Raw genomic sequence first — 23,485 nt, forward strand, 5'->3', positions numbered from 1 at the left:
ACCCTGGATGCCAGGCTATGCGGGGAGCATTTAAGATAGTTGGAATAGCTTCTGGGTGATTTTGCGACGGACACAGTGTCATTCGAACGGATTTTTTGATGAGTTATTTCATACAGAGCGACACGCACAAAAATGTTATTTTTGAAGGTGTGTGGCAACGTAAAAAATAAGACATTTCGTCGATATAATTGAAAACATCACAGAATGGAGTCATCTACTCTAATTGATTGGAATTTACAACTTTCTCTGCGTTTTGTGATAAAACATAAATTCCCACGCAGGAAAACTTTTACAAATACTTAACATTTTATTGAATTATTTCCTTGCAATTTAATTCTTCTCATAAATTTTAGTTTTATCCGGAAAAACCTGGAATAGTTTCGTAAAATTCTAAAGAAGACGAAGGACGCTCAAAACTTGTTGCGTGGCAAATATGTCCGTTAAACGTTTCTTGGCGCCAGATTTTCTATTTTTAACGCATTCGCGTGTCCCACAAAGAGCGGCACAGTGGAAAAAAAATGATAAAGTTACGTGTCACCCAATGAGCATGACAGTTGTTCCGGCATCGTAAATATACCTCAATTTTATCAATTTACCTCAATTCTATCAGTTTTTACGGCTATTTAGTAAGAAAAAAAGTTTCTGGGGCTACACCCACAACATACCATGTGGATTAAAGTTGAAAGCATAATCCTAACGCTTACTGTAGTTGATTTATTTGGTGGTTATGTGTGGTCAGAAATACCACGACCCCGGGGAGTCTCAATTTCCAGGGCGAATCTCTACGCCACGTCGGGTGATTCATTCACTTGCCTCGATGGCCTGAAGACCATCAAGTATAATCAGATAAATGATGACTTCTGCGACTGCTTAGACAGTAGCGATGAGCCGGGAACAGCGGCGTGTCCGGATGGGAAGTTCCACTGCACAAATGCTGGACATAAACCAAAAACGATACCCAGTTCCAGAGTGAATGATGGTATCTGCGATTGCTGTGATGCTTCCGATGAGTACGATTCTGGTGCAAAATGTGTCAATAACTGCAGCGAACTCGGTGAGAAAAACTTTTTCCTCTAAATTTCAAAATTTTGTCCTTTATCGTGTAAACCTCTTATGCAGGTAAGGAGGATCGCTTGAGAGAGAAACAGAAGGCAGAATTGGCAAAAATGGGAAGTCAAATGCGTGCTGAAATGGTGCGCAAGGGCAAAGCACTCAGAGAGGAACATAAAAGTCGCCTGAGTGAGTTGGAGAGAGCACGTGAAGAGGCAGAATCGCTCAAGCAGGAACGTGAGAAGATCAAGCAGGATGCTGAAGAATTGGAGAATGCAGCTTTGCAGATTTACCGTGATGCAGCTGAGGCGGAGAAGAGGGAGCGTGAAGAAGTTGAAGCCGAGAATAACAAGAATGAAGCTGAAGAAACATTCAGAAAGTATGATTCCAATGGGGATGGCGTGATTGAAATTGCTGAGCTGCAGACACGTATTGTATTTGATCGGAATCGCGATGGGCAAGTTAGTGTGGAGGAAGCAAAATTCTTCCTTGAGGAACACGATCAAATTGATTTGGAGACTTTTGTTACACTCGCCTGGCCACGCATTAAGCCCTTCCTGATGCTCGATTCGGGACTATTCAAGCCACCCGCTGAGGAGCCCACGGAGGAGGAACAATACGGACAAGATGGAGAGCACATTGGTGAGGATCGTGGTGAATTCACAGATGAGGCCGAAGAGGAGGAAGAGGAAGAGGAGACAGGTGAAGGCGAGGTGAGTCTCCACATTATACATAAGTACAAATTGATAGTAATCTCACCCATCAACCTCTCTAGTCTTATCGCAAAGACGATTCCCGTCAAAAAATTTTCCCCACGAGAACGCTGTCGCTTGACGTACGTCCAACATTTTCTCATCCCACTCATGCTTAGGCGCTTTAAATAACTTTATTAATAATATTAACGTTTTTTTTTTCATCTCATTCGTGTGCAAGAATTCTCTGACACATAATTCTGCGACAGAGATTGTGGCAAAAAGAAATGTTAGAGCAAAAATTATGAAAAACGATTCTTGTGTCACGCACGCAAGAGCATTTTTCAGAGATTCCATTGGCACGATGTGACCCCCCGGGGGGTGCCTATGTGCGAAATTTCTCGAATACGGAAGATGAGTGAGAAAAATTGATGATTTTGATTGCTTTGAGCAGGTTTCACGATTTGCGTCAACCTTCACGGTCGCACGAAAAGCTGGAGAGCCAACTCCAAAAAGGCTCGTGCATGTTCCACCCATCTGGCAAACATTTCACACTTTACGATCAAGCAGGTGGAATACGATTGGATCATCTTTTATCCTCCACCGCATTCATAATTTAATCTGTCCAAACTTTTTTCTTCTTCTTCTGCCAACTCCCAGAGATGTCCTCTCGATGATTTTTTCAATGAGAATCATTTTTCTTTCTCTTCCTCTCGTTGTTGCTACACAGAAAAATATCTTTCGCCCAGGAATATCTTCTTCAGAACATCGATTTGAATTAAATTTAAGTTATGGAGCACGCAAAAAAAGTTCCTAGAATGTGGAGGTATTTCCTGAACTCTGCTTGCCTTCCTATATTTGTTTATTTATTCGCGCCCGTAGGAATTGGAACAGTAGTGTGTGGTGAAAAAAAAACCATTAGCACGGAAATCGTAAAAGAAGTGACAGATTTATCTCTTCCCACTTGCACTAAATGCGAGATGAGTCTCTGCGTGACCTTTGTGAACTTGCCACTCACGCGCAGAAATATATTGAGTGGCAAGAGGAGCTTCCTGGATCCTCAAAATATTCTTTTTTTTGTTACATTTATTTTCACCGAATTGTAACATTTTCATGATTTATGTTTAGAACGTTTAGAAAAATGTCAACAAATTACCAAAAAGAAAATCATTTTGTGGTGATATTTTTAAGGTCAAGTTTCTCATTTTTGTATATTTTTAGTCTTTTCATTTATTCATTTTTAGCAAAATTCAATTTTGGATTCTTTTACCTTAACAATTGAAATGGCAGTTTGACAAAAGTGGGTCAACTTTGATAAAAATATTCTGAAGAAATTCTTTTGTCTGTTAGTTCTGGTTTAGGTAAGGAAGGGGTGTAGTCTAAAAACTATTCAATACAGTTGTTATTAAAATAGTTTAAATTGAAAGGACATTGCAAATAAATAATAAGTAGGATTAAGAAATCAAGGTTGTTGCCTTTAAAATTTAACTTTCATTTTCTAATGTTTGACTTTTTCTTTTTTTTTTTAAATAGTTCAATGTTTATTTAAACGAAAGATTTATTTTTTCATGTTCGATTTTCTTTGGAGGATTATTTTAATGTTTGAAGTTTCTTCTCTAACGTGTGACATTTCTTTTAAAACTTTTGACATTCCTTTTATTCTTTTCTTATTCAAACGTTTGACGTTTGCTTTTCGAACATTTCATACGATTGGCGATTCTCTTCTAACGTTTTACGTTTATTCTAACGTTTAATTCTTATTGTAGAGTTTGACGTTTGTTTTAACGTTCGACGTTTATTCTTACATTTTGTAACTTTTATTCCAAAAGTTAGTTGAAAGTTGTGTGAATGAGGTATTTTACATCATTTATGGTTTCTTTTCTGAGGTTTAATCCTTTAAGGGCCGTAAAGGGAATCCAGCGAGGGGAATGACGTGAAAATAATTTTTGGGAGCTTCTTTACGCTCAAATAAAACATTTTTGACCAAAACTTCAATATTCTAATTTTTGGTTTTTCATCCTTCCTGATCCTGTGAGTCCTTGGAGATATTTTTTTATATTCTCAAAATATCCCGGGACCGTAAAGACATTGTCCTGCATAGGTTTTAGCTCAATAAATGAAAATTAACTATCCAAAATTAAGCATTTTCTAAATCGAGCAATGGGACAAAAATGTCCTATTGGTCGTTAAGTTTTATTTATTTAGCTGTGTTTGAGGTGTTTTACGTTATTCATAATCCTTTTAACCTCTATAAAGAAATATTTAAACGCATCCAATCATTTCTTGAAGAAATAATTCTGCCTTTGGCTTTCAAATTGATTGCTAAGTACTGAAACGAACGGTTGTGAAATTAAAAATGGGCCATAAAAAAGCTATTAAATGCTACTTATATTTTTGAAAGATTTTTGTACATGAGTGCATTTGGTTTTTTTTTTAATATGATTTCTTCTTCTCTTTACATACTTGGAAGACTTAGAAGAGTATGTTATGAAGCTTGCAAGTAGTTAATCGTTATCAGCGTATGTAATAATCTTAAATAAATATTTACAAAACACGTACAGCATGAGGTAAAATGTCTTCAATGGAATTTCGTATAAATGAATCTGTTCATTGCTCCAACCTGTATACAAATTAATATAAATTATTTCAATAGTACTTAGAAAAAGGTTATTCTACTTGGTAGGTATACAAATAAATTCTAATGATTGATAAAACATTTAGTTAAAAATAGTTCTAATGCTGTGAAATGTCTCTTTTGCTGTTCTCAAAATATTGCAATAATTTTTCCATTCAGGCTGTCCGAACATTTTTTTTTGTGTATATTTTTATCGTGTTTTATTAATAGAACAGCAAAATTTTCACAGACATAATTTAGAGGAGACGAATGTCAATTTAAGACGTCCTTTCATATGGATTGGCCAATCTTTCGCTTCAAATTAAGAGTGAGTTTGTTTTGCAAATGCATCCATCAATGCTTCATTTCAATTTAGCATCTGCAAATAGCACATAAAATGCCAATTTCATATGTATTAATTATTGAGTGAGTAACGGGCTAATTGCGCTCCTGCTCATAATATCGCTGTAATGGCAAATAAACAAGAATATTTGAGGAAACATTTGAATATTTATTTCACCACCTGCGTCCGTTTATAAACCGCTCTTCCTCCCGGAATTGTTTAATTACGCAAAAAAGTGGGTGATTCCCCCCTCAGTCTCCATACTGCGCGTGATTAATGGGATTTATGTGGATTGTATTGGCATGTTAAAATGTATTTTTGCCTTTTCATATTGACTCTATAATTGACTCCCTCATATGCTTGGGGTACATCATAATGATAAAATGATAAAAATAGCAAAAAAAATTCTGTGCGTATTAATGCAAATTTATTTGCCATTTTGTAATGAGACGAATGGAAAAGCTTGCGATTTTTTTTTCTTGAGGGGAACTTTTACGACGGGAAAAAAATTAAATTCAGTTTGTTTCTCAAATAAAAACTCGTAAAAGTTTGATTTATATAAAAATCTCTGATTTGATTGAGGCAAATAAAATATTTATACAGACGTCTTTCAGCGCAATCGTCGTGTTCTATATAAATTTTGTTATTGCATTCTTATTTTGTCTGTTTTACAACTTTTTGTATTGATTAGGTGGAGCCCATTGATGACGGAATAGATGATGAGGTAGAAGAGACGACGCCACAAGCGCCTGAATATGATCCCGAGACGCAAAAACTCGTGGAGATGGCAAATGAGGCGAGAAATCAATTTTCAGTGGCGGACCGAGAACTCAGGGAAATCGATACGGATTTGCAAAATCTCAAGGATGCCATTGAGAAGGATTATGGGCTTGAGGATGAATTTGCACCACTCAATGGCGAATGCTTCAGCTACGAAGATCGTGAATATGTGTACAAGTTGTGCCTCTTTGATCGGGCTAGTCAACAGCCACGTTCTGGAGGAGCTGAAACAAGGTATTTTTAGCATTTTTCTCTTCACTTGGCTTTCTTTCGTGAAAAGAGTTAGAAAGAAAAAATGTAATTTCTATCTTTTGGTTTTGTTTTTAAAGATTGGGAGCTTGGGATAAATGGATTGGTAAACCAAATCCATACTCAACGATGCTCTATGCAAATGGAGCTTCATGCTGGAATGGTCCACAGAGATCTGCAACGGTTCACGTGGAATGTGGTCTAGATACGAGGATCACGGGTGTTTCGGAGCCAAATCGCTGTGAGTATGTTTATACATTGGAAACACCAGCTGCCTGCAGTTTGCCTGCCAACACGGGAAAAGATCCATCCGATAGAGCGGATTCCCATGATGAATTGTAAAAGGGGAAATTCGAAAATCACGGAGAGTCATGATAGTGATATTTGTCATCTTTCGCAACAAGAAATCCATCGAGAGAATATAAGAAAAGAAAAAAAAAACTTTCAGGTTCAACACAAAAAGGTCTTCTACACAGAATTTTGTACTGTAGAAGCACGTAAAAGAATTGAACTACATTTTAAATAGCAAAAAATCATTCCTTTTTGTGTTTCCTTTCCATCATTTATGGTTTTTATGTGTAAAAGATGGAGAAGAATAAAATGATTATTGATTAATGAAAGAAATGATCTTTTATTATCAGAAATGGAGAAGTACTGAGAAAGCTTATCAAATATCAGACCATCACTGAACAACGTAGCGGCACTAGTGGTAAAATGAAGACGATTTTGGACTTTTAAGCGTAGGTATTTTTACGAATTGATTTAACCCCGAAAAACAATTTTTGGGGGTTTCTTCGTCAAATAAGACATTTTTGACGAAAACTCCGATTTTTTAATTTTTGATTTTTCGTCCTTCCTGGTTTTGTGAGTCCTTGGGGATGTCCTTTTGTGATCTCAAGATATCCAGAGACCATAAGGACATCATCCTGCATAGGTTTTAAATCAATAAAAAAATTAACTATGGGATAGATTCTGAAATTTTTTTTTTCTTTTCTAACAACTAATCGAATCGTTCTATTGTCGTTCTAGAAGAGAAAAACAAAGAACTTGTTGTTCAGGAATATAGTCAGAAAATCTCTGAAGAGGTCTGGAAAAGTAATTTTCTTTTAAAAATATACAATTAAAGATCGAAATAAAATGACAAAATCTTATAAGATTTTTCCCAGAATACCAAAAAACATCAAAATCTACCTCTATATAAAAAATTATGTATTTTCAAAATCGAGTGTCTGGGTTAGCGTATGACCCAATGGTCCTTAAAGCGTTTATTCATTTTAGGGTTTTCATGGCACCAAATAAAATCTGAAAGAGGGTTAAAAAAAACGTAAAAACATTAAGAACCTTTAAGAGTCCCAAAACAAGAACGTAAATTCCTTTAACCTGTTCCAGTTAAGTATCTTTGGTCCTGAATTCGTTGCAGTCGTTGCAGTTTAAAGAAAAGGAAAGACATAATTTTTAATATATGGAATATAAAGCATTTTAATATCAAGATTCTTTAGATTTGATCTCTCAAATTGTACAATATAAAATAAATATGGATAAAGTATAAATATTTATATGAAGGTTTCCTTCTTTTTTTTTATCTTAAATATAGGGTGGGAATTCAATAATTTAATAAAATTTTCATCATATTTTCTTGTTTCTTGTATTTTATGCTTTTTAGATGTATATGGGATTCCTCACTTTATTCTTTGATTAGCAAAATAATAATTTGTTTTATTTACAAAAGAAAAACATTTTATGGAATCTTTTTTCTGAAATTTTAAGAGTTTCAAAAACCTTTTCATTGTCAAAGCCAGTAATTTAGCATATTATTAACCAACTTTAGTTTTTCTTAATTCTCCAAAATCAATTTATTATACAATTATTAAATAATTCTTAAAAAAACAAGTCCAGATTAATTTCTGAAAATGAATCCACCGTCCAAAACTTAACTATTAATGTACCTCGCTATCCTTGCTAAAAGTAAGCGAGATACTCTTTGGAAAAATGTGCAAAATGTAGGTGAAATAGGGGTTAATAAAATTATGGAAAGTTTTCCTATAGGAATGTTCAGATGACTTATAGTTCTCTGACTTTATTAGCCCCATGTCTCTCCGACCTATTTACTTTTGCTAATCATCAAGTGAGGAATTCATTTTGTATAATGCAATGCCAGTATATTTTTATAGAGCTTATTTTACTGTGGAATAGTTTTTATCTAAAAGAAAATCATTCACATTATTTCCCTCTCAAATTGCATTTCATTGTAAAAGTGACATGTCAATTTTTTTTTAATTCTATATAACTGCCTCTCTTCTGCTATTTTTTTTTAAATTGTGTTTTGTATAAACTTTTTTTTTTGCAATTTTTACTTCCATTTCTGAAATGAATCACACACAGAACACAGATTTTGCTGAAAGAAAAAAAACAAAACAAATAAGAAGTGACAATAAAAATGCTCATTGTGTCATTATTGCAACGGATAGATGATGTGGTCAGACTTGAAAGTAGTCACTGACTTCCTGGCCTCCTTCTTGATTAGAGGCTGGAATCACGGGTGTTGGTCCATTTCCACTGATATGATTGCCACCCCCACCACCTCCTGTCGTTGAATCAATCGGCCGTTTGGCCTCACCCTGGCACTCTGGACTGGAAGCCTTCTCATTGTGGAGCCTCTCGTAGGGATTCTCCTTCACACCCAAATACCGTACAGTCTCATAGTTGGGATCAGACTCACTGCCCGTGAGTGATTCGTAGTTGCTCGATGTTGTCTGCATGTGGGTGCGATAGAGCAATTGATCCGAGCTCATGCTCTCACTCGATGGTGTTGTCGTTGCTGTGAGTGTGTCGGAAATACTCGAATACCCAGGTGAGCTAATCAGCGTCTGACTACTCGACGGTGTTTCCCCAATTGTTGAGTAGTTGTGCACATTGTCCTGAATACTCAAGTAGGATGGATTCTCCGAATGGGGGATACTTGAGTAGATGTCCGAATCATCGAGAATGTTGTTATTATTGAGGGTTGCACTCATTTTTTTGGCATGCGCCTCCCGATTCTCGGACTTATCACAAATAATACTGTACCCTGGCTCAATGTCATCATGCACCTTTGTCAACTTTTTCTTTACATCCTGAATGGAACTATAGCCCGGAACATCGCTATCCGTATCATTCCCGGATCTCTCCCCGTGCGGCCCCTTAATGCTACTATAACCATCGAGTAAATCACCCCCACTGAGACGATTAACCACCCTCTTATCACCACCCCTATTCCATATTCTCGAATACCCATCCTCATCCCGACTGTTTGTTGGCCTAAGAACCTCATAGTTCGGGTCGTCATCTGACGCCGATTGCTGCTTAACCATCTCATACCCCGGATCCTCCATTGATTGATTGAATAAGAAAGCATTGCGATTGCTACCTTGATAATTAACTTTCTGAAGCACTTCAATTGGCGCAATTAATCCTGCAACATTAATTGATATTTATTTTTAAATTAAACCAAAAAAGGACATCCCCCATTCTCTTGCACCAACAATAATTAATTTTTACACAGAATTATTAAGAAAAATTACATTTAAAAAGGCAATATAAGTACATAATTAGAAATAGTTAAACGTGGTTACCAAATATTCAGGCTACATTTTTTTTTTAGCAAAATTGTTAGTTTTTTTTTTATTGGGAAGGTTATGAACGTGCTTTAATTACGACGTAATAACGCAATGTGTGTGGTAATCTGGAAGAATGCCATAAAGAAACTTATAATAAAAGGATGATGAATATAATTTTTTTCATGATTAGTGAGATTTTTTCAAGGGGTGTTTATCTGGCGAATATTTGGATTATTTAAGCGAATCATCCGAATCTTGACAAATAATTCGAATCTTCTTAACAAGTAATCCGAATCTTGACGAATAATTGTAATTTTCCACGAATAATCCGAATCTTGACGAATAATCCGAATCTCGACGGATAATTCTAATCTCGACGAAAAATTCGAATCTTAACGAATAATTCGAATTTTCTCAACAAATAATCCGAATCTTGACAAATAATTCGAATCTTGACGAATAATTCGAATTTTCTCAACAAAAAATCCGAATCTTGACGAATAATTCGAATTTTCTCAACAAAAAATCCGAATCTTGACGAATAATTCGAATCTTGGCGAATAATTCGAAGACTTTTGTTAAGATAAACACCCCTTGCATTTTCTGTAGTTAAATTTAATTCTCATGCATTTCATGCAAAAAGCCATTTATTAGGGTGAATGAAAGAAGAGAAATATAAACAATCTTCTCCTTCAGACTTACCCGGTGGTGCCGATGCACGACTATGCCCATCAATTGCATCCCGTTCTGTTGTCCTCTTATCACCGGGTATGGTTTCATATCCAGGATCTTTCTCACCATAGCTGCTACTTCGTCCACGTGATAACTTTCTTTCGATGGTTTCGTAATTATTATCTATTTGCCCCGCAGATCGTACACTAAACTTCCCTGGGGATTCATGGAGCGATACTCGCCCTGAATCCAATGCTGGGGTTCCATTGGAAATATCAGAATCTGATATAAACACTTCGGGTTCAGCTGTTGATGCCCTATCGCTCTGTGGGAACTTCCTTCCCATCTGCGGTGATGAATTTTGTGATGGCAAATTGGACAATTTATTTTTCTTCATCACCTGCAGGAAGGAAAAAGGTAGAAAAGCAATCAAAATTGAATAAAAAGTTTTCAGGTAATTTAGAAATACAAACCTTTGCGTACATTCCTTCTAAATCCTTGGACGGACTCTTTTTAGATTTATTGGAAGAAGCATCATCATCCCCTGGATGGAGGGTATCTGTGGCAACTTTTGCATCCAACACTTGATGCGTATCCACCACGGATGCCACAGAATTCCTCCCAGATTGCGTGGAACTTGTGGAGGTGAGATTTGAATTGCTCGAAGAGTAGTGTGGAATAGTTTTGCCAGTCTTGGGCGTCGGTGGAAGAGGTGAATTGGCTTGTCGTTTCTCGGGTTTCGGTGATCCCAAGATACCAATTGAGCTTGTGACGCTGGACGAAGATGCCTGACGTGAGTGTACCGATGCTTGCGCACGGAAATTATCAACAAGTGACGGTGCAGGAATGTCAATTGGTTGCTGTGGCTGTGCTGCCACCTCCGCACTGTGATCCCCATCATTTCTCACCGTGGATGGGGTATTTATCTCAACGGAGACTACCATGGCATTTGGTGGTTGAATTTGTGCATACGTTTCCGATCCACTGGTGTAGAGATCAGCTGCATTGTTGGGATCATCAATAGCTGCGTACATTTCGTCGGAATCATCCGATACGGTGGCATAGTGTGAATCACTCAAATCCCTCCGTCTTGTCTGTGCATTTTGCTTATTGGTTTGAGCGAGAATATTGGCAAGGGGTTCACGGACACTGATACTTGTGTAGCCCTTGGAGGAATCCTGTGAATCCCCACTAAAGTGCTGTGGTTGTGCTATGGGTGGTGTCATGTACGGCAATTCTTGACTCGCTGAAATTCTCCCAGCAATTGCCGAAGCTGCCGGTATGTCGGCACCTGTGGGCTCATTTGTGCTCAAGAGACTCTCATTGGAAGCCCTCCGTGAAAGCCCATTGCGATCATTTGGCGGATTATTGGCCTGATTTGGTTGCAATTGAGCATATGGATGTTCAGTCCTTCTTATCTTGTCATACGCATGTGACGGCGACCGTACACTCGCATACGGTGAGCTCACATCATCCGCCTGACTCAGCGAACTATGCTGGGACACTGATTGCTTCTTTAAGCTTGAAGCTGTCATGCGAAAGAGAAGATAACGCTACTTCTTGTTCTTGCACATCGCGCATCACAAATTGACATCAATTAATTCAATCACTTACGACTTCTCCCTTGTGGTCTTCCCTGTACTTTATCCCCAACAGTAGCATACAGATCGGAATTTGTATCAACTGCCGCTTGATCACTCGCTGGAATGTCCGGAAGACTTCGATGTGGCGCATTGCTGGATCTAATGCACAAAGCAAAGGTTTTTATTTGTGATCGACAACACATCAAGTTTATTGTACGGCGATCACTTATGAATTGTGAGCACAAAATAAAGCACAAATGAAAGCATATTGCAGCAGAAAAAAATATTATGAAATATATTTTAACAATAAAAGCCACCTTTTAACATCATTATCACCAGCAGCATCCACGGCATCGGTCTTTAGGGCCGATGTTGAACTGTGCAGATTGTCGTCTGGATTTTTTATCTTAACCATGCCTTCCAAGCCCAAAAGATCATTCCTTAAAGCACACAAAAGACAAGAAAAAAATGCTATAAAACACAAAAAAAACGTCGCATAGTCTCCACACTATCTAAGCAACATAAATTCATCTCACAATCATCATTTGTGCAAAAAAAAAAAATAGTTTGTGTGACAAAGTAAAATGTTTATTATATTGTTTTACAAGAAATGATGAAAAAATGCCATGAAAATTCTTTGTTATTTTCCTAAAAAAAAATTAATTGCTATATTGAAGATTTATATTGTCATTTAGTTACGCTTTTTACATTCTTTTCAATGACTCACACGCTTTTGTGTCTCTCTATTAATCTCTCTCTCAAGAGTTATTAAGAACAGAAAAAAAACTAACACATGGTTTCCTTCTACAGTAGCGTTTGCTTTTCAAATTCCCCATACACCCTCTAAAATCACAACAAATGCAAATTGAATGGCATTTACTCACAGAGAGACATTCGAAAGATTTCATATTCCAGGAATTTCATTAATTTTCGTGTCATATTTTGCAATGAGTTTTGTGTTCAAAATGAGCGTGCTTGCAAAATTACTTATTAATGCAAGAAGTGTGAAAAAATGAAGAATATTTGAAAAGAGAAATTTTCAATAAACTAAAAATTATCATTTGCATGATTTACTAGTTGTGAGTTTATTTGTTTTCTTGTTGCAGTTTATTTCATCTTTTGTCTATGATTTTGATTTTTTTTGAGAAGATTTTTTCTTAGTTTTAAGGTGTTGTTAGTTGTTTAATCATTTAAATTAAGTGACTTTCTCATTGAAGAAAAATTGCCGAAATTAGCCAAAAGGACATCAAGATCTTTTGCTTAACATTATATAACAAGTCTAAAGTTGAAATGAAGCCAAAAAACCAATGAAATTCAATATCATAAAATATTTTTCCACATTATCTCGTTGCTTAACACTTTAGCCAATTGATCTAATTTGATTAGTGAAGATCTTCACACATTTTACACAAATAGCATGGGGAATTGTGGTAAAAAGGAGCTGACTGACGGCTAAGCTACAAAAATTCTCTCCGTGAAGCAAAGCAAAAATACATAAATTAGCATGTGAGATTATATGAGAGGTTTATTTTTTTCAGAATGGGAAAAACAAATGGGAGAAGAATGATTTGAAAGGAAAATTCTATCGTTCCTGGGAATTACATTTTCACAAGCATCACACGCACCACGTAAATCACAATTCTCATGCAGCGAGGAGGAGAAATTATTGTGTAAGAAATTTCCAAAGAAATGTGAAATGTTCTCTGTATATTATGTAGGCTATTAGTAGAGTCTTTATGTTGTTGTAAATTAAATTAGGTAGATGTTCCGTTAATTAATGGATCCTTCTCTGGACAAACAATTAAAGTATGTAGCTGTGTTTTATTAGACAGCTTAGGTACAAATATGATTGTCTATCTTAAGTCGCGCGAATGTCGCGTGATTTTCATGTCTGAAAGTAGCGAGAAAATCGCGTGAAATATACCGAATTTCACACGACAAAGCATGCAAGAGAAGAAGAAAACTGAGCCTCGATATAATGTAACTCTCCGAGTGCTCGGTGGCCCATAAGAACTATACCAGCACTCGGAGAGTTACATAATACGCTCTCTGTTCTCCTCCCAGTTAAGACGATGCCTGAGCTAGATGAGCTGGAGATTATATTGCAGAATGAAGAGGCAAACATTGTGAAGGAGGCAATTAGTAAAAAAAATTGGACCTACACCCAAGTAGACTCTGGCTGGAAGCTCTTATGGACGAAAGATTCATAATACACTTTAGTGTAAATGAGATCTTGGGGAAGAAGCCCATCCTGAAGTTGGGCATAGTAAGTTATGCCCAAAGACTTCAGGGGGTCACCCCACGATCTCTATTCACTCATCAGATAAAACTCTGCAGGGATCGATTGATGAAGAGAAGGGTAAGTAAATTATAGGAATAATTCTATAATAATTAATAATTCTAATAAACCTGCTAATATTTTTAGAAGCGCCGGGAGCTACGTCAGCAGAAGGATGCCCTAGACCCCCTTGGGCATAAGGACTCTGGCTCGGGTCGCCTTTGGACGAAAACCTCATAATACACTTTAGTGTGAACGAAATCATTGGGGAAGAAGCCCATCCTGAAGTTGGGCATAGTAAGTTATGCTTAAAGGGTTCAGGGCAGTCAAACATTGCGGAGATTTATGCAAGCAAAAAATAAAGACAAATTATCTATTAGATTGAACTCACCCCACGATCTCTCTTCAGTCACCAAATTAAATTATGTCGAGACCGAGTAAAAAAGAAGAATTTTTAGAAATAAATCGAATTACTTTGTATTTTAATACATTCTTACATGGGGGCTCAACCGGGATGTGGCGTAGATAATAATTAATAATTCTAATAAACCTGCTTTAAAATATTTTTAGAAGCGCCGGGAGCTACGAAAGCAGCAACAGGATTCTGCTGAGGATTCCCTGGGTCCCCTTGAACAGGAAAGCCAATCAGAATAAAATTTTTTTCTTGTTTTGTTTTGTTTTTTTTTTTAATTTTATTTCATGAAGTAATGATCGACGTGCCCGAAGTTATGAACCATACTCCTTGTGTTAAAAGATAGGAATATGGTTCATAATCTTCGGGCACGTCGATATTTTTACAAAAAAAATAAACATGTCAAATCAAGTAGTTGGTATTCCATATACATGCCAACGTCAATTGTCACTTTTTTTTAAAGTTATTTTTTGTGTCTTTGTTTTGGTTTTGGTGCAGCCGACATTGAGGTAAGTTTAGCTTTATTTTTAATGATTTTTTTCTTTAAATTCTCCTCTCTTTCTTTCCAGAATCTCGAAAAGTAACAAAAGATAAATTTTCTACAGCGTGAAAAGAATTAAGTTTCATGTTCATCGTTCATCCAACGTTGGAATTTGATACTCTAACTAATTTTTATTCTTTAATGCTTCATATTACACTTTCAGTATTTCTTTTAAGAATTTCTTGATTTTCTCCAGAAAGTCGGTAAATGTCTTGTGACAATCGCTTCATAAACCCCGGAATTCTTCCTAAGCAAAATATTAATCGAGGGCTGCATTGTAAAACCGGCTAAGTTGATATCGACTTAGCCGTTTTTACAATGTGGCCCTCGACTTATTAGATTTTGAATTGAAAATGTGTTAATTTTATTCTATAAAAATACTCTTTGTTGTCTTAAAAGCTCTTGCAAATGTTTTATTTAAGGAAACATAAAAAAGAACTATGCTACAACATTGAATTAAAAGACTTTTTTTCAGGAAATTTTAAACGACTTTGTAGTTACTTTGTAAGTAGACTTTACTTGGATTTTTATTCATTTTCATATGAGAATCATTAATGTAATAGTTTCTTAAATTCTCCACAAAATGCATTACTGCTATTTTACGGACCATAACTATAAAGTATGATAAATTAGATATCTCTTTCCTAATGATAAAGTATTGCATTTGAAAATTTTATTACTTCGATTTGCCGTGGAATATGGACAATAAATGTGGCTGAAATTGCGTCCTTATCGCTATTATCTCATTCAATATTTGCTTGGTTTTCTCTTTTTCATATCTTCTCGCACTGAGCTGTGCGAGGCACCTTGCACACGGGGCATACTACACACGAATGTGTTAGGCCACCACCGTCTGCGCCCAAGAAAGTTTGATGATTTCTTTTCCATTGCACTCCTCCGGCAAGTGCATACATTTTATTGATTGCTTCTTAGCACCAACGTGTGTAAACTGTAGTAAATGCTCAAATGAATTTCTCCTCTCCTAACAGTTTCTGGCACAGTTTGCGGCAGCGAGGGCAGCGACGACATTCAGGCAGGAAACAATGCAGTCAACCGTTTATGATTTTCTTTTGCACACAAAATGCACACACTTTCAGAAATGCAAGCAAACCTTTCACAATCAAATAATTTTGCCTTTCCCTTTGGCATTCAAGGTACATCCCATGAGGACCATTTTTAGAGCCCTCAATTTAATATGAAAAACCATTCATTGATTTGCGGGAATTAGACAAGAAATATAATTTTCATTCCGTATAATACGTACTTGGGAACTTTCTTCCGGCAACAGAGACAAGCGGCCAGCATCGTGGTCAATGATGTGAATATCGTGAATGAGAGTATAAATGTCCAAATTTCATCATATTCCATCACTGAAAGTTGATTTAGTTGACTTTATCGTAGCATTAAATTAGAAAAGAAAGAGGTAAAAAGCACGGAAACTGCATAAATTCAGGTACAAAACAAACACAGAAATTAACCTAATGGGACTACGTCATTGTTGAGTCATGATTTTTGCACAGATTTCACCAAAATCACATGGAAATTCCACTGTATCCACACCAATGGGCACTTTATTGATTAACTAAACGTTGTTGTGGACATTAAAAATTGCACAGGAATGGATTTTTTGGGAGAAAATAATCCATCATCACTAAAAAAAAAGAAAAACAACGTTATTTTGATGACTTTTCAAGGGGTAAGTCATTCATTCAGATTCGGAATCACACTGTGATTCTGTGATTCTCTAGAATCACCAGATTTTCACAATTTTCGCAATTTTCTCGTATTTTCCGTGCGATTTTTCCGTCTGGGTGTGGTTTTTGGAGTGTAGGAAGCGATGCCGCGTCGTTTGGCATCAAAAACGCGGAAAATTCAATTTTATTTAATTTCAAAAAGTCCCCCATACGTTACGATGCAAGCTGATTTAGTCGACGATTCAGTGTTTTTCGCAATTTTCTCGCATTTTCCGGGCGATTTTCCCGTCCGGGTGTGGTTTTTGGGGTGTAGGGGGGCGCTCCGCGTCGTTTGGCATCAAAAAAATGGAAAATTCAATTTTATTTAATTTCAAAAAGTTCCCAGAGTGTAAAAAGCCAAAAAACGGTAGTCTAAATTCAGGGGCAGCATTCCCTCTCGCTCCCACTTTCACTCCCTCTCGCTCGCACACCGTCTGTTCAGTCAGCGTGCGCCGCATGTGTACGAAACAGTTACGATTCAAGCTGATTTTGTCGACGAAGCAACGAATTTTCGCAAAAAAAATTATTTTTTTGCAAATTAAAAAAAAAGAAAATTAGATTCTTCAACAAATTAACGTAAAGAATATGTAATAAATTTTTTTTTAATAAAACTACAAGATACGATTACACGAAATCAGTTGATACTGGCTAGTTGCGATCTTTATAACTGTGACATCTTTGAATGAATCATTGATTGTTGAATTAATTTTATTAAGAGCGTCCGGATGAGGATTTTCCACAATGACAATCTGAAAAAAAAAGGAAATTAATAAGAAAAGTAACAAATTTTATATTTTTTAGTTTACTCACAATCGGTCTTTCAAGCCAAATCTTTACAAGACACAGGACCTGCTTTTCATCCGGTGTTAGATGTGATATTGTTTCATTCAACTGCTTCGGAAGAATGGATATTTTCTGACCAAGTTCAAAATATCTCAGTGCCTCCATTAGGTCCTCTTCCTTTCGCTCATTGTATGGATCAATAATAGATCTGTAGTATAGATAAAAAAATAATTCACATAAATTGAATACATATTTAAAAAAAAATTGTTGAAGACTTACAAAATTGTTGCAGAACTTGGTTGTAGATTGCTGGATATGAAACCAACAATTTTGTGAAAATGATTATCGGGAAAAGAAGAAATGTCCTTTTGGCCAAAGAATATCACCCCGGATTGGGGTGATAGAACTCTTCCTAGGAGAGGAACCAGCAAATATGAACCATCCATCATTATTCCCACTTTTTCTCCAGCATTCACGTGAACATCCTTAATGTTGAGCCTTCTAACACTTCCTGGTTTGCAAGTGAGGTTCATGAAACTCACACTTAAACTCTTGCTGTAGTCTGAAACGCATTCCACAATGTCTAGAGCTTTTGTTGTTTCAAGATCATGCACAAGATTGGCCACCATTGCTGCATTTTCTACCGCAACAACCCGATCAAAGACTCCACTTTGGAGCAAATCTTGAAAATTCTTGGCAATAATCAAGTACAAAAGAATTCCATAGGTGTAGCGTAATTTCTGTTCATCCAGTGGTGCATTTGGTAGGAGTAGCATGAGGCAGCACGTACTGAAAAATCCTACACCTGTGAAAGAAAAAAACATCTTATTCTTAGCTCTGAAACACAAAAGAATTCACATTAAAAAAAAAACTTACTGATGAAAATATTCATAAGAAATTGAGCATGTAGAATTGTGCACTTTCGAACAAATTGTAACGTGGAATTCTCATCCAGGAGCTCACAGAGGATCTTGTAGGCTTTTGAGGAATTGCCATGGACAGCTCTAGTTCGTACACAATTCGTAATGTGCCTACACATTTTGCGCCTTGTCTCAAATTCTTTTGCATAAAAATCTTCAACTGTTGTCTTGAAGAAGAAGAAAATCCAGGTACATCCCACACTTAAAAGTACTATCACAATAATTGCCCAGGGATTTGTGAATGCCAAATATCCCGTGGCCACAAGGATGAGAGTTATTTTGTGAATGATATTCCGATGTGCATTGAGTAGGGCGAATGAGTTTTCCATGAAGATGAACACCAAATCTGATACGGAATTGTTGTAGAGAAAATTCATTGATGTCTCGAGGAGAAGTTCAAATTTCTCCTTTTCCCGTTTAATTGAGTACTTTTCAGAAATCTGAAATTAAATTAATAAAATGAAGTATGTCGTTTTAATATTATAAAATACTAAAACTTTTACCCTTGATGTGTAAACTCTATCAATTAATTCCATCATGAAGGAGACGCAGATGAAGCCAAAGCTTATAAGTGAAATCCATAGCTCAATTGGGAGTATTTGAGCTAAAATAATGTAGCCTGGTAGTGTGACGTAGCTTCCACTTATGATGAAGTGAACAAAGGCAAGGAATGCAGATACAAAGATGAATTTTCCAAAATTATTCAGGACTTTTGTCTTTTTTTCCTTCTCAATTAGAACTTGATCAGATGATTCAGATGCTCCCTGGTCACCATTGTAAGGTCCTTTAACGATTCGTTTATCCTTATTGACTAGTGGCGAAATACCGGCTGCATTGCAACCATCGAGCCTTTCTGCATTTACAACATTCTTCATCTTTGCATAGTTTTTGCTCCAATTCTCATAGTCAGCATAGCTTGAGAGGTCATGGTAGTTTAGCTCTGCAGCAACCTTACATTGGTCCATAATGTAAATCCTTCCGCAAAGTGCTAAAAACTGAAATCAAAGAAAATAAAAATGTTAAAGGCGATAATGCGATCATGATGAACACAGAACTCACGTTATGATCTTGAGTAGAGAGAATGACGGTCTTCTTTTGGTTTCGTAGAATATTGAAGAAATTATTGAACAATCGGAAAACATCACCATCCGTGGTTTCATTGTATCTGCTCATTGGATTGTCCAGAAGAATAATGTTGCGTTTTGTGTAAATGGCTTGAGCCAGAGTCACCTTATCCAATTGACTAGCACTGAGTTCCAACGATCCAATGTCTTCATCTTCCATCCCTGGACGAATGAGTATGTCATTGAGTTGAGCAGCATTGATGGCCTCGTAGAACAATTGGTCATTGAAGTCATCTCCCATGAGAATGTTGTCTTTCAGGGATCCCAAAGAGAGTGCACAATTCTCCGGGAAGAATGCTATTTTCCCGCGTTTTTGGAAAACCCCTTTATTGAGACCCTTCATACCGTGTACCCATTTGGTGTGCCCTAAGATTGAGTACAGCAGCATAGTCTTGCCGGATTTTGGGGGTCCTGTAATCCCAACAATTTGATTGCTGGCTACATAAAATTCTTTCACCGTTAAAACAACATCCTCCTTCAGAGAATTCGTTTTCCTGTTTGGTTTCTCTTCCTGGGTGTGCCACCTGAACTCATTGTCAGCAATGGAGATTACTCTGTACAATTCAGGCTTTTGCTTTGTAGAATTAACCACTTCTATGTTGCAAATATGCTGTTAACAAAATACAAAGGAAAAAAAAAACATTCAGTGTTTATCTTAATCATGTTAATCATCAAAGCTTTCAAAGCAATCTCACCCTAAGCTTATCCATAACAGCTTTTCCATTGAAAATGGCGCCTAGAGATTGCAAAAATTCCGATATAAAATTTTGCACCAGGAAGGCGTATAGGATAACCAATGTTAGGACATCAATGCTTTCCGTTTGAACCTTTGGATCGCACCACATCATGTAGAGGCCACCGAGGAGCATAGCTGATGTTAGTTTTCCTGAGAAGTTCGTTGAGAAAATGGAAGACCATTTCATGGAGGAATGTTCTTCCTCAACAGCACTTATGAAATTCTTTTTTGTTGTATTTTGATTCCCAAATATCACAATATCTCTAAAGTAGATGCAAAATTCCTCGACAACTGTTAATTTTCTCGCTAAATGCGATAGAGATTTTCTCAGGTGAAACGTTGAAATTTTAGCTAATGGAATCTGGGAAAATAGAAGCATTTTTAAAATGATTGAAATTTTAATTAAAAAAAAATATAGGTATTCCTTACTCCCAGCAGAAGAAACCCAAAGACGACAAAGAGTGGCCACATCCCAGGCGCAGATAAGAGTAGGATGGCCACGATGAAAGTTAGGATCAAGTGGAGAACTGTGCCAAAGACACGATGTCCCTTTGTGATCAATTCCACAATATGCTCACTTTCATCCATGGCGAGAGTCATCAGTTGGTGTGGAGCAATTGTGTGGGTGATCACGCTTTTCATGACATTTTCAAAGGCAGCCGCCAAACATCCCGTTCTCAGTCTCATCGCAGTTCGCAAATTTATCCAATTGCTCGTGCTGAGTAGGATTGTCTTAAGGAAGAAGCAAAGTGCCATTCCCAAAGCAAATCCTACGCGGTTCAGTACTGGGATTCCCACCTCACGTTGAAATTGCATCCTTGTTGCATTTCCGAATAAATCTTCAGTTGCATTTAAGAGCTACGAGGAAGTAGGTTTATGTGTGATATGGTTTGATTTAGCTTTGCGATTAAATTGGTATTCAGTTATCTTTAGACTCTTATCGCAACTAATTGATAAGGTGTCTAGTGTAAATACATAGTACCTACATATACCTAATCATGTGAATATGAGAACAAAGTTCATGATATTTGAGGGTGTAATTTGTTGGTCGCGTATTTCGTCCAATGCAAGAAATTTGGGTTCACTAAATATTGCGGACTTGGTTGATTAAAATTCTTTACTAAAGAATTCAGCGCGTGACATCGTCAAAAAAAATATATGATCTACCTTCTAATTTAGATTTATAGGGGACAACATGTGAATGGGATTTCTTTCTTCGCTCCCATTGATATTTTTTTTTTACAAAAAATCGTGACCAAACTTATCAAAATTTGGGCATTTAATGAGAAAATAAGAAAATTCTTATTTTTTTATTATTCAAAATTCACTCAAATATCATTCAGAAAAGTTCTCAAGTTTACATAATTTTTTGATTATACCTTAGAAGAGCAAAAAAGCATCTAATCTAAATTTTTTTGTCACCAAAAATACCTTGATGGATGAATTATTTACTGGTGAATCAATGAATTGATAAAATGTTGTGAGGAGAGTGCGAATGATGTTGTTGTAAGTGCTTGATTCATCGTATAGGTGTTTCTGATTGAAATAATTGATGGCCTGCAGATGCATTTTTAGTACAGATGCCTGCGTGATAATATGGAAAGAATTATGTATGATAAGCCATGCCAAATTAGTTTGTTCATGTAACCAAAATGTGAGTACAATTAAATTTTATATCAAAAAGAATTTTTCACGATTTTGGTTACACGAACTTTCTTAGAAGGAATTAATGATAATTTTTTTTAGAATTTTGCTTTACCTCACTATCGTTTCCGAGTTGTGTGTGATTTTTTGCCAAATAGTCAAACATGAGAAGCTGATTGGTCAAAATGGAATGATTCTGATAGGAATGCAGAAAGAAATTTGATAGAGAATAATGTGCTTAAAGTTATTTTTTAAATTAAAAGATATTTACTTACAGACGATCTGCTGAGTTCTTCAGCCGTTCTATTGCTTTCCAGCTCATGCTCATACCTCATGGAGTGCAGTGATAAATTGAGGAAGAGAATTGGTCCGATAAATGCCAGAAAAATTGCCAAAAAATGAAAGAGAGTGGCCACAATTATTCTGGTCCTGCAGAATTTCAATGCAACTCTGAACATCGATCCTTTGCTCTTCCCGTGAATTTGCAGTTCATCCCGGTACTGGCCCTTCATACGACGCCCATTCACCTCAACACTGTCTATATGAGGCATCTTCTGTCGTGCGCCAGTGATCAGATTTTGATGGTGCTTTGGCAAATTATTTCTCTTCTTGATCATTTCCCGCGTAACGCGGTACTTGTGAATCCAGGAAAAAGTGATATTGCTGAGCCATCCTACTGAATCAATCGGGAGTGTCTCACTGGGAGCTTTAGATTTCGACAGTGGCGTCAAAACTGACCACGCATTGCCGTATCTGGAAATACTGCGATTTCCCACATATTGCTGACTAGCTTGAGGAAGACGTTCAATTTTCTTAGGCCGTAGGTTCAGGTTTTCCATGGGAATGGACGTTCCTGTGATTGTGGAATCGTTTGTCTTGTCGTTCTCTTGCGAATCATTTTGCCCAAAATCATAACTACGAAGGAGGAGATTTTCTTTACTTTTCTCGACAATAATTTTCTTTTTTTGTGATCACAAAATTTTATTTTTTTTACCTTTTCACAGACCGCTCAGGGGTCAGAGGAATATTATCAGTCATTATTGCTTTTTCTCTAAAAAATCACTTTATTAACAAAAACACTATAAATTCCCTCTAAATCGCAATTACAATTTCCATGAACATGATAAATTCAATTTCTTCGCTTTTCAATTAAAGCGTTTTATTAATCACACAAACTTATGATTTTTTTTTCATGAGAACGATTCAACTGCTTCCAATGCCAGCCACTGACTAACTTTCTGTGCAAAGGCGAGCAAATTAATTTTAGTGTTCTTATCATAAAGGCGCACGATAAGAAAAGATAAGGATAAGATATTTTTTCAGAAAAAGTTTTCACATTTTAGGGATAGCACAAGAAAAATCAACTTAAGATGCAATTTTATTCACATATTCCTTGATTTTTCACCTTTAGTGATTAACAATTGCACTTATTTGGGTAATTTTCCACTTTTCCCGGAATTTCGAAATCTTTTCAACAAGAAAAATTTAATTGCTGTTAATGCATCGAGAACGAAATCATGACTGAAGAGCAAAAATGCCTAGCATTGGCTAAAAACGCTAAAAATGTTCTTATCTTTCTATTTGCGTGAATGACGAAGAAATTCGGATAAATTTGGTTGTTTTATTTTTGCAAAAAATTAGTAATATTTCCAATATTTCCCACGGTGTGTATAATAAAAAAAATTTAAGTAAATCGCTAAAGTTGTAATAATTCAAAAAAATCCTTTTTTTGGCG

The 23,485-nt window shown here is 36.3% G+C and overlaps 3 protein-coding genes across 4 annotated transcripts; 1 reads left to right on the plus strand and 2 right to left on the minus strand.

The window, feature by feature from the left end:
• Positions 1-280: 280 nt before the first annotated feature.
• Positions 281-6,352, plus strand: LOC129785841 (glucosidase 2 subunit beta). Its single transcript, XM_055820485.1, has 4 exons — positions 281-1,054; positions 1,120-1,763; positions 5,391-5,713; positions 5,809-6,352. The coding sequence occupies exons 1-4, from the start codon at positions 667-669 to the stop codon at positions 6,068-6,070; spliced, it is 1,617 nt and encodes a 538-aa protein (XP_055676460.1). The 5' UTR covers positions 281-666; the 3' UTR covers positions 6,071-6,352.
• An 828-nt stretch (positions 6,353-7,180) lies between these two features.
• Positions 7,181-16,509, minus strand: LOC129797863 (serine-rich adhesin for platelets). Of its 2 annotated transcripts, XM_055840726.1 has the most exons (7): positions 16,289-16,509; positions 16,075-16,180; positions 11,897-12,019; positions 11,611-11,738; positions 10,470-11,524; positions 10,027-10,396; positions 7,181-9,179 (listed from the first exon to the last, which is right to left on the minus strand). In XM_055840726.1, exons 2-7 carry the CDS (start codon positions 16,176-16,178, stop codon positions 8,206-8,208), a joined length of 2,754 nt encoding a protein of 917 aa, XP_055696701.1. In that variant the 5' UTR covers positions 16,179-16,180; positions 16,289-16,509; the 3' UTR covers positions 7,181-8,205. The 2 variants fall into 2 exon arrangements, with proteins under 2 accessions (XP_055696701.1, XP_055696702.1); XM_055840727.1 differs by lacking the exon at positions 11,897-12,019 and having other exon boundaries at positions 16,075-16,508.
• A 593-nt stretch (positions 16,510-17,102) lies between these two features.
• On the minus strand, positions 17,103-23,273 carry LOC129797855 (ATP-binding cassette sub-family C member 5-like). The gene is made up of 10 exons (XM_055840710.1): positions 22,745-23,273; positions 22,026-22,665; positions 20,536-20,964; positions 20,066-20,467; positions 19,306-19,980; positions 18,750-19,241; positions 18,203-18,686; positions 17,606-18,131; positions 17,354-17,534; positions 17,103-17,292 (listed from the first exon to the last, which is right to left on the minus strand). The coding sequence occupies exons 1-10, from the start codon at positions 22,786-22,788 to the stop codon at positions 17,155-17,157; spliced, it is 4,011 nt and encodes a 1,336-aa protein (XP_055696685.1). The 5' UTR covers positions 22,789-23,273; the 3' UTR covers positions 17,103-17,154.
• Between the last annotated feature and the right edge of the window lie 212 nt (positions 23,274-23,485).

Source organism: Lutzomyia longipalpis, chromosome 1, assembly GCF_024334085.1.
Source record: "Lutzomyia longipalpis isolate SR_M1_2022 chromosome 1, ASM2433408v1".
Taxonomy (NCBI): Eukaryota; Metazoa; Arthropoda; class Insecta; order Diptera; family Psychodidae; genus Lutzomyia; species Lutzomyia longipalpis.